This window comes from Genypterus blacodes, unplaced genomic scaffold (assembly GCF_046128005.1).
Source record: "Genypterus blacodes isolate CSIRO-AG114 ecotype Tasmania unplaced genomic scaffold, CSIRO-AGI_Gbla_v1 ptg000073l_1, whole genome shotgun sequence".
Taxonomy (NCBI): Eukaryota; Metazoa; Chordata; class Actinopteri; order Ophidiiformes; family Ophidiidae; genus Genypterus; species Genypterus blacodes.
In genome coordinates this window covers 3,744,260-3,758,777 of record NW_027466883.1, presented here as the reverse complement: position 1 = coordinate 3,758,777, position 14,518 = coordinate 3,744,260, and the positions used below count along the sequence as shown (strand labels likewise).

Below are 14,518 nucleotides of genomic sequence, written 5' to 3'. Positions count from 1 at the left end.
CATAGAAATAAATAACAAAAAGCTCTCTAATTACAAAAAACTAATTTCCCAACCTCTCTGTCAGATATCTGAGATTTCACAGCCTCAAGTAAACCTTATATGTTTTTAATATTAACACATTTTCGAGGGTGAACCTGGTTTTAGTCAGGAAATGAACCCAGAAGAATCCGTAAAGAACTTGTTAAGGAAAAGGGAGCTGGACAGTGGCTACAATTCGGATGTACGTCAGAGGGGGGCGCACTCTCCCCCACAGCTCGCTTTGTTTTCCGGTGATGCTGCTCTTCTTCAACGGTGAAAGTCAGCAGCTCATGTGTCAACATCCAGGTTTGTCCAGGGAGGCGTAACGTTGTCCAAAAAAATCTGGTGGTCCTCACAAGAGCCTTTATTTTTTATTTATCCTGATCATTTTCACAGACAGCCGCTACAGAGACCCGCACAGGATCTCAGGCTCATTTTACTTGAACCTTATTTAAAGGATGGCAAAGCACAGAGCGGGACTAACGTTTCAAATCGTTTAAAAAAGAAAGCTCTGAGGACCTGTTAGCTTAGCCGGCTAGCCTGGTGATTCGGTTAGTTAGTCCAGGGAAACGCGGAGAAACTCGCTGCTGACATGATGTTTCCTCAATCAAGACACTCGGTGAGTTTAGCAAGTTAGCAAGTTAGCCGGTGCTCGTTAGATACTTGGTAACGTCGCGACTTTAGACTTTAGAAAGCTAAACGTGCAGCTTGAAACTTGGGACGTGAAATGTGTTAGCTAGCTGGCGGCTAAAGCTAACGCTGTTTGTTTGTATTTTGCTACAAACGAAGCCTTGGCTAGCTTAGCAGAATGGCTCAGTTTAGTTTGACTCGGTTTAGCATTTCTTGGTTAACAATGTCTGTAAAATCGATCACGCTAAATAGTCGGACATTCTGTATTTATTATAAATGAATAAAAATCGTCTATCTTTCTAAATGTGTGTCTCTATATGTTTCTCACCATTTGGCACAGTACCACCTGTCGTGACGTCATCATACCAGTTTCACCTGGGGTTTTTTTCAAGTCTAAATGTCCATTGTCTGGCTAATTGTCTACAAATGGATTCATTTGTGAGGACCCTGGTCTTATGCGTGCTTGTTATCTTTGGATGCTATTGATCCCGTACTGATGCTATGGGTGAAACCTGGACTTTCTTTTGCCCTTTGATCCCTGTTTTATTATTTCATTTGTTGTTGTTGTTGTTGTCGTCACTTAATTTCAGTTAATATTCAGTCTGTGCTCTTTGCTCCTGGATGCAGAGCTTTGACCTCATCCACTCTTTAGTCCTGTAATCCCGCTGGATTTCCACTTATTTAGAGAGTAATGCGGTTTAACCCTGGATTAAGTCCATGGGCTAAGGGTTTAAGTGTAGTCCATCTATACATAACCGGGCTGTTAGTACAGCCTCTAAATTCTGCTCGCATATGGACGCCGATTTAATCAAGCCTGATTTTGCCTTCTGATTGGTTTTATTACTGTAGGACAGGTTTGAAGTGTGTGTATTTAAACTTTGGTCTGAAACTGAACACAGGTCACATACATGTGCTGTGGAAGGAAAGGAAACATACATGTTCAGCCTCCCTGTGAGTTTATGAAAATAATCATATTGTTTGTTTGTTATTGTTTTTCCTTTCCAGACATCCTCTCAGTCCGGTCAGCCTCTCAAGTTCACCACGTCTGATTCATGTGACCGTATCAAGGATGAGTTCCAGTTCCTCCAAGCACAGTACCACAGGTGCACAGCTTTACTCACTCACTCTCTCTTTCTCACTCTCTGTTTCACTCACTCACTCACTCACTCACTCATCCACTCTCACTCTCACAGTCACTCACTCACACCCTCTCACTCTCTCTCCCTCACACTTGCTTTCTCTCTCTCTCTCTCACTCACGCTCTTTATCTCTCACTCGCTCGTTCACTCACTCACATTCTCTCTCACTCACTCACTCACTCTTTCTCTCTCTCACTCACCCTCTCACTCTCTCTTTCCCTCACTCGCACTCTTTATCTCTCACTCACTCACTCACTCACTCACTCACTCACTCACTCACTCACTCACTCACTCACTCACTCTCTTTCTTTCTTTCTTTCTTTCTTTCTTTCACTCACTCACTCACTCATCGGGAGGCTCAGATACAATTCAGCTTTATCTTATTTGGCATTAAGAGAGAGGATAGACATCAAATATCCTCCTTGTTTGAATGTTAAGAATGTCTGGGAGCTTTGTGGTTCTTTATGCAGAGTTTCTGTGTGGTCAGGCAGCATCATACCTGGAACCAATAAAGGAAAGAATTGGAAAAATCTCTGCTTCTCGTGATGTTTATTTGTAATTCAACAGATTACATTTTGAAAGCTGAATAAGACAAATATGTTATAGAAGCTCAGCTCAATATAAGTGATTTAAGTGTTCAGTAAGTCAATGTTGCTTGTCTCTAATTTGAACTCTCGCGTCACTCGTTTTGTGTGGTGGCACCGGCCTTCGTCATCCCCTTGTGGCTAACTGTGTGTGCGTGTGCGTGTGTGTGTGTGTGTTCTCCCTCTGAGCAGCTTGAAGTTGGAGTGTGATAAACTGGCCTCTGAGAAATCAGAGATGCAGCGTCACTACGTCATGGTAAGTATGGAGATATCTCCTGTCATAGAAAACCCTGCTTTTGTCATCTTTAGTGTCCCATACAACTGCTTACACTTACACTGCCATTACATAGCCATTTTTGATTTTCAATCAGTGCACTGGGGCCGTAGATGAGAGCCTGGGAGATTTCAGAATCATAGCGGATTTATTTCCACACCCACTGACTATTTACGTGTATCAAATCTGCATGATGACAAAGTCCAGTGTCTTGTCACTCCCTGGCACTGAGGGTGTAGGCACCAAGTAAGCATTGTCCTGTGTGCTTAAAAAACTGTATCGTCTGTAAATCAAGGATGGTAAATTAGTGTCAATGTCTTGCTGTGGTAGTCACACAAGTGTTAGCACATATATCAGAAACATTTGTCATTTGTGTGAATCTGGAGTAAAGGGAGAGCTTCAGTGTGTATCCTAACTTTTTCCTGTGTCCCTCTGTGCCTCGCAGTACTATGAAATGTCCTACGGGCTGAACATCGAAATGCACAAACAGGTGACTTTCTGTTTCCTATGATTTTCCCGCGATCAGGATAGTTTTTGTCGTCTGTTTGGGTTGTTTATTTTTGACTTTTTCTTCTTTTTGCAGGCCGAAATTGTGAAGAGATTGAACGGCATTTGTGCCCAGGTGCTGCCTTACCTGTCCCAGGAGGTAAAGACACAGACTGCATCTTATTCCTCTGCGATGTCAATCCCCTCACATACCCTGTGACAGCTATATTAAGCCTTTAAAGGAGTAAAGCGATGACTTGTGTGTGATGATGTCACATCTTCTGTTTGTCTGTTTGTTGTCCAGCATCAGCAGCAAGTCATGGGCGCCATAGAGAGGGCCAAACAAGTCACGCCCCCTGAGATGAACTCCATCATACGGGTGAGCTCGTGGGTGCGTCGCTACAGTCTAGGAGCAGGATGAAAGCGAGCGTGTTGTCTTAGATGTTAGCCTATGTATGTGCGCTCACTGTGTGGTCATGGTTTGGTGTTTTCAGCAACAGCTCCAGGTGCACCAGCTGTCCCAGCTCCAGGGTCTGGCCCTGCCCGTGACCCCGCTGCCCCTGGGCCTCACCCCGCCCACACTGCCCGCCGTCTCCTCCAACTCCGGCCTGCTCTCGCTCTCCTCTATCCTGGCCAACTACTCCCAAGGCAGCCAGGCCCAGGTGGCCAAAGACGACAAGGCGGCGGAGAGAGCGGCCAGAGGAGAGGACGGCGACAAGTCAGACTAGCATCGACACGAGCGAGAAGGTTTGGAGGTGGGGGGACGTAGGAGGTGTGAAGAACGGTGAATTTTATAGTCTAACTGTAAAAGGAGATTGATGTTAGTCTGGCTGAGTGTTGTGTGTAGAGTAATCACAGGGTTGACACCAGGCTGCACAGTGAGTGGATGGAGCCCAATAAGGGCTCTGTGGACGTCTGCGCTGAATCTTTTAAATAAATTGAGTGTGCAGAGAGCGAAAACTGCTGATCGGGTAAAAGTGGGAGTTCATTGTTGATATTATTTAGTGGTAATAGACTCAGTTCAGAACTTAATTAGAAGCATTTTAGTGTAATCCACTGTTGTCAGGCTTAGCCGAGAGACAGTTTTTTTGTTTTTGTTTTTTTTAACAGCAGGCTTCTCTACATGGACCTCACAGGGTTAATGTTTCCCACTTCTGTCCATTGCTTTTAATTTTTTAAATTGCTAATATCGAATTTCTTGGCTGTTTTCATTTTTTCTGTTCACCCCCTCGCTTACAGACCTCTGTCCTGCCAGTCAAAGTAATCAGAATGATCCCCTGAACCTTATCTTTCACCCCACCCCACCGCCTAACTCCTTCCCTCTACTTTGACTGGCTGTTTTACCCAAACATTGACCCAAGCTGTTTGAATATCAATGCCTTTGCTTTTATGCACTTGGAGCCAAATAAATTATAAAAGTCTCAAATATTTCCGGGGGGAACTATCTTTTTTTTTTTACAGGGTCAAACCCTTCAGCGATTTGTAGTATTTCAGCTATAACACGCAAAAAAGGAAAAAGGAAATCTCTACTCTGGTCCTCTCAAGCTCTAGAAAAAATGAATTTGACTTTATCCATAATATTTTGTCTCAAGTTAAAGATGGGCTAATTAGACATTCAGAATGTGTGTGTGTGTGTGATCGGATATAATGTAAAGACAATACTTTTTTTTTCTTCGAGTGGGACCTTAACTTCAGAAAATCAATGCGATCTTTTCTTTTTTCCCAAAAGGTGTGTGTGTGTGTGTGTGTGTGTGTGTGTGTGTGTGTGTGTGTGTGTGTGTGTGTGTGTGTGTGTGTGTGTGTGTGTGTGTGTGTGTGTGTGTGTGTGTGTGTGTGTGTGTGTGTGTGTGTGTGTGTGTGTGTGTGTGTGTGTGTGTGTGTGTGTGCGTGTGCGTGTGCGTGTGCGTGCGCGTTCCAGCCAACTGAGGGCAGCAGAGTTCTAGTTCTTTTTCTTTCTGAGTGTATCCATGAATGGATTTTGGACCTTTTCTCTTACTTTGAAAAGCACTTAGCTTGACTTTTTTTTTCTGGGCTTCAAACACAGCGAGTGAAGCGAACAGGCGAGATGACTGAGACGTGCCGTTTATTCTGAAGCCACACTGTAGAAAACCTCCTCTGCGAAACTCATGAAATGAATGCAGCGTGTTTTTGTTTTTTCTTTTGCTGTGAAGGGCCAATTTGTAGACGTGACTATATCAATATACATATACAAAGCATTTTTTGTATGTTTCAAAGCTGCTTTTTAAGGTGTGTATGAGCAAGTGGTATTGTATGTGTGCATTACAAGCCTACAGTAAGAGAGGCACTGTGTTATTATATACCAATGCCATTTTCCTGTTTGTTTCCCCCCCTCCCCATTCTTTCAGTAGGCAGTAACCCTTAACATTAGGTTTGTACATGTTATCATTTTTAGCGTCTTTCTTTTTTTCTTTTTTTTTAATTTGTTTAATGTGTTAATGAACACACCGCCTCGTTTAAAAAAATTCCTGGGGCAAAAAAAAGATGTAAAACAAGAAACTGTGTACTCTAATGAGAACAAATCAACCTTTTAGCAGTAAGGAAGCTACTCTGGTGCCTTACAAATAAAAGACCTGATTGAGAGTGTTCATTTGTCTGTGGTTGGTGATTGTGTTGGATGAGTCCACGTCATGAAAAGAGAACGGCGGCGTTTAAATGGGGCAGAAAGAAAACCTTTAAAACTACCGATTCATTTGGGCACTTGGTTTGAAGTCACAAAATGTTGTTTTGTGTTCAAACCTGATAAACTCTGAAGCCGAACATCCGTCCCCCCTCTGGGGTGTTGACAGAATGATTTGTGGTTTGGCGTTTGTTGCTTGCAGCTGACAGACACACATTAGTCTTTTGAAGCATTACTGTGATTACAGCAACACGCAGGGTCACACAAATCATCACCAAATTCCTTTTTTTGAACTGGCAACACAACGGCATGAGTCAGTCGTCACACAACTGACTGTGCTAGATTAAAACAGGACTAGACACAAATATTTAAACTCGACACAGATCTTGGAATGGTTTTGATGGTTAAGAACAATTCCCGCTCTAATATCGGTTGTACTTCTACGCTGACTATGTTTCACTCTGACAAGGTTTTAACAACCTCGTTTCTCTGACACTGAGGAATCCCACAGCAGGTCTGGACATGAACCCTGCGTCAGTGTACAAGCAGCAGAGAATAGTTCAGTGGAAAGAAAAAAAAATCGTTGCCTGCTCTTTACACTCTGTGGAATGCAAGCTGTTTGTCGTGTACAAGTAAGCAGCAAGGCGGACAATACTTGTGGTCAAAACACAAAACAACCCATAGCATGAAGAAAAGTGACGGAATATGGGTCACACAAGTAGGTTGCAGTAGTTTGAGAAAGACGGCGAGGAGGAAATCTCCACATGTATGAGGTCTAAAAGTCTGAAAAAGGCCTGGCTGAGCAGAAATTGCCCCAAAGTGTAAACAGAACTGATCTATGGTGTATCTACAGAGGAAACAACACCAAATAGCATTCGAGATGATTCCAATCCTGAAAGAGAAACAACTAGAACTGGACTCGGTTTCTATACCCACATCACAGGTTTCACATCAAGTTGACAGAATTTTCGCTGTTATAGCGCCAGCAACAGGTCAACTGATGCTTTTGTTGCGCATGTCATCTTGGTTCCAATAGACTAATTCATGAGATGCCGCACTTTTTGTAGAAGTCAACATTGGCAGAGGATTGGAGCAACATGTAGCAAACAAGTGTAGTGTTGAGATGAGGAAAAATGCCTGAAGCTGCCTGCACTGATGTACAATGTCATCCTCTAAGAACTGTACCTACGAGATCAAACTATCAACATTACATTACGGTCATTCAGCAGACGCTTTTATCCAAAGCGACTTCCAATAAGTGCGTTTAACATAGGTAGATAAAAGAACTTCAGGTCACAAGAAATCGTAAGTGCATCAACACTGATTGTCGTCTAATACCTGCATGTACATTGTTGTGCTATTTCAATGTAACCTTTGCTAAAGGTAGCCAAGACAAGGTTAATCGTCTCAATTAACATGAACATTACACAGCCTTCTCTCTTTGCTGCTTTCCCTCGAATATGGACCCAACTAACAGAACCGTGACAATGTGGCGTTTCCTCCCCTCTCACCCCATCTCAGAAACGTCTCACAACTGTTTGCTCATTGTCACGTCAAAAGCTTTCTTCAGTAACAATAGAAAGACAGACAGAGAAATGTTACCAGTACAAAAAGCTGCACAACAATGTCTTAGTAAAACTTAAAAACTAAACATTTTTATTTGATAGTTGTTACAAACAAAACAAACATTGTTAGCGTTTAAAGTAATCATGATTGTGTTACGCAGTCCATTACACATGCATAGCTTTGATAATGCACAGAGACATCTGTATAAAAAAGGGACAGACAGATCAAATCCAGTGTAAGTAAAATAGCAACAATTGAATCTGTCGCCAAACACTCGACAAGCTAAGTGGAAAAAAGTCATCAGTCCTCCATTACTTCTTGTTTTAACAACTCCACTAGGTACTGAATACATCGACTCCGAAAATGGGTTTTCTTCAAACGCAGCATCGGACTAAGAAATCTAAAAAAACATGATAATGCATATATATATATATATATATATAAAATTACACACCGTCACATTGAACATTTTATAAAACATGTTTCTGCACACATACAGGTGGTTATACTTGATCGCTTTTGATAATTGTGACATTGAAATGAGCTCCACGTGGATGAGTGTAGTGGTTACTGTTCTGTGTCTCCAGGTGACTTTACTTTGCGAGCTCTAGATCCTTCGGTAACGAGGGCCGCAGGTTGCTGGCAGTAGCTGAAGCCGCCGCTGTACGTACGTACTGTGCTCATACTGGTCCCGAGTAGTTGTAGTGGTTTCCGTGTTGTGCTGAGTCGGGAGGCTGCGGGTTCGGTTTGCGATCCAGTTGTTCGCTCTCGGCCGGTTCCGCTTGCACACAGAGGGGAGGACGCTCCTTGAAGAAATCGGAGACATACAGGACCTAAACGGAGACGAGGGCTGTCAAAGGGCCAAACTGTACGTTCAATCATGTTTACTTCGCTTGCACTGCTCAGTTATACACACGTTGAGTATGGCGATGAGTGCTCCTTGCAGCAGGCCCACCAGCACGTCGCTCCAGTGATGTTTGAAGTCGGACACACGCGTGTAGGCCACGTACAGGGAGAAGGCCACCAAGAAGAACTGGATGGTCGGTTTCACCAGGCGCGTCCACTTCCCCTTCATCCGGGCGTGAACGTAGAGCTACACACACACACACACACACACACACACACACACACACACACACACACACACACACACACACACACACACACACACACACACACACACACACACACACACACACACACACACACACACACACACACAAATCATCTTCCAGCCTTCTGTTGTCGTCTAGTGTTTCGACGCTGATGTGTTTTACGTCATTTGTCAGTCATCCACCTCCCTCTCTTTTGAGTCGCAGGTGTGTTTCTGGTGAACACACACCTTCAGAAAGTCACACATAACCGTCACACTCACAGCCAGAAACAGCATGCAGTACATTCCGAAGGACGAGTGGCCGGAGTAGAAGGACAACCTGGGGAACACATAGAAACAAGGGGCGAGATACAGATTATTTCAACAAATGATGCATTGACGTGACATGTCTCGTGTCGTTGCAGAATTTATACATACATCAATAAAAGCAGGGAGAGTTCACTTTCACATGCCCTCACCTGGATTCGGTCACATTTACAGGGTTGCCGGTGCAGTTGATCTGTGGCATGTATCCGTTACAGACGACAGGAGCGCACACGGACAGGAAATTTGGACGAGGGCGGCCGATGGTGAACTTGGCCATGTCGGTCAGCGACTGGCTGACAGCTCCTCCGAACAGGAAGGTGCCCACCACCTTATAGAGAGCTGACAGGTACTGGTTGAACTGGGAGTTTGAGTGGAGACGCTTGGTGTACACCAGGTAGGCCTCGCCTGAAGTGATCTGTGATGGGACGCAACACACACACACACACACACACACACACACACACACACACACACACACACACACACACACACACACACACACACACACACACACACACACACACACACACACACACACACACACACACACACACACACACACACCTTGTGCTCAATTGCCGGTTGTGCCGATTTCATTAAACTGAGACGAAAAGTTTTGTACTCACGATGACGATGGAGCAGATGATGGTGACGGCGGCGATGCCTCCGTGGGAGATGGTGTCTCTCCTGTACGGGTAGCTGATGCTCTTGTCGTCGCAGTAGATCCCCCTCTGATAGGGTTTGAACATCACCGTGAGGATGATTGTAGGCAGAGCCGCTACACGCAAACACAACATCTGGATCATTATCAACGCTGCCAGGATATGAAAGCCAGCGGCGCTACTTTAGATATCGAATGAGAATATTACAACGATCTGGCTAAGAAATGAACCTCTCTTTTACATTACAGACATAATGAATGAAGAGAAAAGTGTTCCAGCAGAGTTTCATCCTATTTAGAGTTTAATTAAACTGAATCTAGCAGCATTGATAGGCCACACACAAAAAAAAAAATTGAAGGCATCAGTGCGACTGTAACACACACACACACACACACACACACACACACACACACACACACACACACACACACACACACACTTGCAAGGTCCAATTGTACCCCAGTGCATGAATGTGTCATCAGTTGAACTTTGCAGCTTTATCTCCACACACAGCTTTCTTTCTGTCCCTGTGGAGGAACATCCTGTCACTATGGATACAACGGTCCCGACCTTTGATCTTGGGGCTAACTTTTACACAGTTCAGGGGCCTGGGAGCTACACAAGGGCACGCACACACACACAAACATGCAGACGTACAAAACATGAAAACAAACCCCTGACTGCCAACACACACACCCACACACAGATTTACTCAGAAGAGTTTAGACAAAAGTGTCGGGAGTTCAAGTGGCACCAGAAGAACATAAAAGTGTCTCCTAAATCTGAGCGGGACAATGGCTCCATGTGATTGCCATGACAACCTCTAAATAGTTTTTCCTGTTTTCAAAGAGTTTCCACTCATAAGAGAGAGAGGGACAGTGTGTTTTCACAATGAGGAGCCGTATATGTGTTCAATCAATGCCATCCAGCGGCTCTCGGTAACAGATTGTTTCCTTCTTTAAGAGTGTGTGACGACACACACACACACACACACACGATATTGGTAGAAAGGTAGATGTGGGAAAGATTGTTCCGACATGATGTCATTGAGGTGGCGTGTGTGTTGTTTTGTCACGTTGTCCCTATCAGATTTTGTGTACAATAGTCTGAAAACCTCTTTTTGTACATTTGGGAGCCATGGCAACAGGCCACGTTCAAAAACATGGATGCTAGAACTTTTTAGGGAAAACTGGTGAACTCATTAAAAGTACATCTACTGGAGTATCTGTGAGTGTACTTCTACTGAACCACATTTATCAGCTGCTGTTACCGTTCCTTCATCTCCTTCTTCCTTTCCTCGCTCCGTGCTACCTTCAGTCCATCCTTCTTTTGCCCTTTCCCTCATCTTTCCTCCTTTCCTCTTTGCCAAACTCCAAACCCTCTCCCTCTCCTCTTTCTGAGTCCCCTCCGCTCAATCGTTATTCCTGCAGGCCCCTCTCGCTGTTTATTCTGCACCCGGAAAAGATCACAGTTGCATTAGGGAGAAGTCTCAAGTAGATACACATGGGCAAGTGGTGTGAGGGGACAACACACGTACATACACAAACACACAGGACCAGTGAGGAACTGGCTTCGCCTTCATATCAAACACACTCGCAACAGTTTGTGGGTGGCGAGCGGCTGATCACACACACACACGCACACACACACACACACACACACACACATACAAGTAAACATTTTATTAGCCAGATGCTCTCTCTCTCTCTCTCTTTCTCTCACACACACACACCAAACTTTCTGCTGACTCTTCATCCTGACTGACACAAAGCGGCCACAGGAGACATAAAGGAAGAAGGGAAAGTATTGTTTTACACGCTCACAATCTCTCCTAGCGAGCGGGAAAATAAACATGATGGAATTTGGGATCAGACGCATGGTGCAACTTCCCCTTGACCTCTGACCCCACGGGAAGTGGAAGTGTTCCTGTTATTCAGCTCTTAAGATGAGAGCTGAATTTTATGGGACTTTGACTTTCTTCCTTATATTGATAAATCAGCCGTTTTAGGACAAACGCATAATATTTCATATATTATAAATATTATACAGACACAATATTATCAAAGAAGACATGTTGGTAATACACAATTTGGAAGGTAATGCCAACACACACACACACACACACACAACAGTATAAAGAATGAGATTTATCTCTGATCTTTGCAGGTTTCAAATATTATTTAGGAAAAATTAGCTATTTTAAAATGTAAACTTGAAATAATTCATCCAATTTTTAAGAAAAGAATATAATCCTTGGTTTCAGCCCTTCAAAAACGTCTTCCACAAACCATAGCTGACATCACACACACACAGGTTTCTGCCAAGTACATGTCAGTGGGAAACGTTGACTTCTGCTCCCTGACATTCCTGTGTGAAAATGAGAGAGAGATGCTGAAGTGAAAGCTTGTGTGTGTGTGTGTGTGTGTGTGTGTGTGTGTGTGTGTGTGTGTGTGTGTGTGTGTGTGTGTGTGTGTGTGTGTGTGTGTGTGTGTGTGTGTGTGTGTGTGAGAGAGAGAGAGAGAGAGAGAATACAGTTGGAGGGGAGCGTTCATTTCCAACATGTCAGCTAAATGTCAAAAAGTCACATAAATAAAAGTCCTCTGGTGCAAACAACAACAACATCTGCCGTCCGTCACTCATTGTCTACACATTTCTGTCCTGCTACAATCTTGTACAATACAACATTTAGCCGGTACAATGTTTCGCAATTAGGACAACCGGCATCATTTCTACAGATAAACACACAGTCACACACACTATGGTTCTATCAATTCGGTGTTATTGTCTTGCAGCTTAGTCGTTTACGTTTGGAGTCACAGTGACCTTTAGGGGGCGCTGGCCTGCACCTTCCCACTCTTCATAATTTCTTGGTTTTAACAGATCTTTTTCTTTGCCATAAATGGAAAAGCGCAACTTCTTGTACGTTGCTACGGAACGACAATTAAACCAAGTTTGGAGTATCGCAAACAGACCCAGAAGTGGGAGTTACCCCGAACGTGAAGCGTAATGGAATCATTAGACACTTCCCGACCCCCCTGTGACCCCTGCAGGCTCCCAAAGAGCGACTACAGCTGGAAACCGTCTCTTCTTTGGCTTATGACGCGCAAACAACTTCAAAGACAACAGGAGTCAAAGCCAAAGAGAGCCAGGCCAGAAGTTTGCTTCATTTCGTGGCAAAAAAAAATGGTGAAACAGAAACACCAGGCCGATCAAACCAGGGCCAGACACACACGGCGAGGTTTGATTTTGCTCTTCGCGTTTCAGACACTCGCATGTCCAAAAGAGGAGATGGACACTGATGACGAGTGACACTCAGATTAATGCCTGAAATCAGGACTGACTGTGGTCTGTCCAGTGCACAACAGTGTGTGTGTGTGTAACTTCAGTTTATTCTCCAGTGCAGTTCTAACAAATAAAAGCAGTGGGAGATAACAAAAACTACAAACAAACCAGAGAGCGGGTGTGGTTTCATGTCACACAAGAGGAAAAGTGCAGATGAACAAATTGATAGGGAACTAAAGAGAAGCGTTCAAGAGCTCAAATGTTTATCAAAATAAAAACAGTGAGAAGTTTATGGCAATCAAAACAACACCTAGTTACAAAATCACACACAAACGCACATAATCTCACTTTCACACAATTGATCCCTCCACTTTTAAATTACAGGCTCTCAGAGTCCAAGTCCACACATTTAAGTTGCTTATTTTCTTTGACAACAGATGGAAACCAGAAAGAAACTGAATTCATTAACAGTGAAACTTTTTTTATGTTTATTATATTTCCTATTGATTGGTCGTTTGAATTTACTATTTGAAAAAAAAACGTGACATGAAAGACACTGAAATTGGACACACACACACACACACACACACAGACAGAGACAGGGTGCAGGAGGGGTTAAATAGCAGGATGGTCATTATCATTCCTCCTTGTCAGTCACCAGATGGATCCACAACGAGATGTACACACACACACACACACACACACACACACACACACAAATTCCAGTATATTAACCTTCAACCAGAGGATCGTTCATTTCAGTTTGGAGGCCTGCTGAACGATGTGTTCATCCCATTTCCACCGCTTAAAACCTGCAGACAACACACACACTCTCTCTCTCTCTCTCTCTCTCTTTTGTCTCACGGGCTCAGTGTCACAAAGAGATAGAAAAAGACCGAGGGAACTTCTCCAGAGCCCATAGGCAAGTTCAAGCAGGTTGTGTGCACTTTTCTGACAGCAGACACCAAACATGCCTCCATCAACACATGCACACACACCTGGTGCTACGGTTTAAACTGACAGAGAGAGAGAGAGAGAGAGAGAGAGAGAGAGAGAGATAGAGAGAGAGAGAGAGAGAGAGAGAGAGAGAGAGAGAGAGAGAGAGAGAGAGACAAACACAACAAACTAACCCAACAGTCACAGGAATGATATATGTGTATGTGTGTTTGTCTGTGAGAGAGAGTGTGATGTTTCTTCTCTGGGATCAGTGAGCCAACAAGCACTGTTGGGAAAGACTGTGACCTGTTTGAACAAGACTAACAGCGTATTTACCTGTAGAAACTGAAAGCACCTTCACTTAACAAACGACATGATCATTCAATCGTGTGTGTGTGTGTGTGTGTGTGTGTGTTCGGCAGCTTCACACGTCACCGATATGACTGAATCATTCTGGACGCAGATCTCTATAAATCAGGGCTGAATCGTGATGTAACGCGCGTCGCACCAAATGAATCCTTGTTTTCAGCCATGTTGGGAAGTTAAAAACAGGACGTTTTCTTACCTGCAATGACGCAAAGAACATCCACCGTAATCAGAATCAACTTCTTGCTTTGTTCCATCATGTTTCCTCTTTAGTTTTCATAAATACACAAACTTAAAGGGAAGTTGGGAGACAGATCGACCGCGACCGGTCTGATGGATCTGCGGAGCTACACTGGTGTTTGTTCGGGCAGCTCGCTCTTCCGGATCCGCTCCCTCTGTGGAACCTGTCTGCCTCTCTGCAGTCCGTCCGTCTGTCTCTCTCTGTCTCTCTGTCCGTACACCGCACCGTTTCAGGTGAGGACGCGCCGCTCTGGGGGCTGCGGCCGGTGCGCGGTCA

General features: G+C 44.0%; 2 protein-coding genes across 2 annotated transcripts; one reads left to right on the top strand and one right to left on the bottom strand.

Annotated features, from left to right (window-relative positions):
- Window positions 1–292: 292 nt before the first annotated feature.
- On the top strand, window positions 293–5,735 carry LOC143006266 (TLE family member 5-like). The gene is made up of 7 exons (XM_076157650.1): window positions 293–637; window positions 1,654–1,751; window positions 2,564–2,627; window positions 3,091–3,135; window positions 3,229–3,291; window positions 3,436–3,510; window positions 3,626–5,735. The coding sequence occupies exons 1-7, from the start codon at window positions 611–613 to the stop codon at window positions 3,857–3,859; spliced, it is 606 nt and encodes a 201-aa protein (XP_076013765.1). The 5' UTR covers window positions 293–610; the 3' UTR covers window positions 3,860–5,735.
- A 1,667-nt stretch (window positions 5,736–7,402) lies between these two features.
- On the bottom strand, window positions 7,403–14,517 carry LOC143006279 (phospholipid phosphatase 2-like). The gene is made up of 6 exons (XM_076157661.1): window positions 14,201–14,517; window positions 9,382–9,533; window positions 8,908–9,170; window positions 8,711–8,768; window positions 8,252–8,428; window positions 7,403–8,168 (listed from the first exon to the last, which is right to left on the bottom strand). Exons 1-6 carry the CDS (start codon window positions 14,259–14,261, stop codon window positions 8,016–8,018), a joined length of 864 nt encoding a protein of 287 aa, XP_076013776.1. The 5' UTR covers window positions 14,262–14,517; the 3' UTR covers window positions 7,403–8,015.
- Between the last annotated feature and the right edge of the window lies 1 nt (window position 14,518).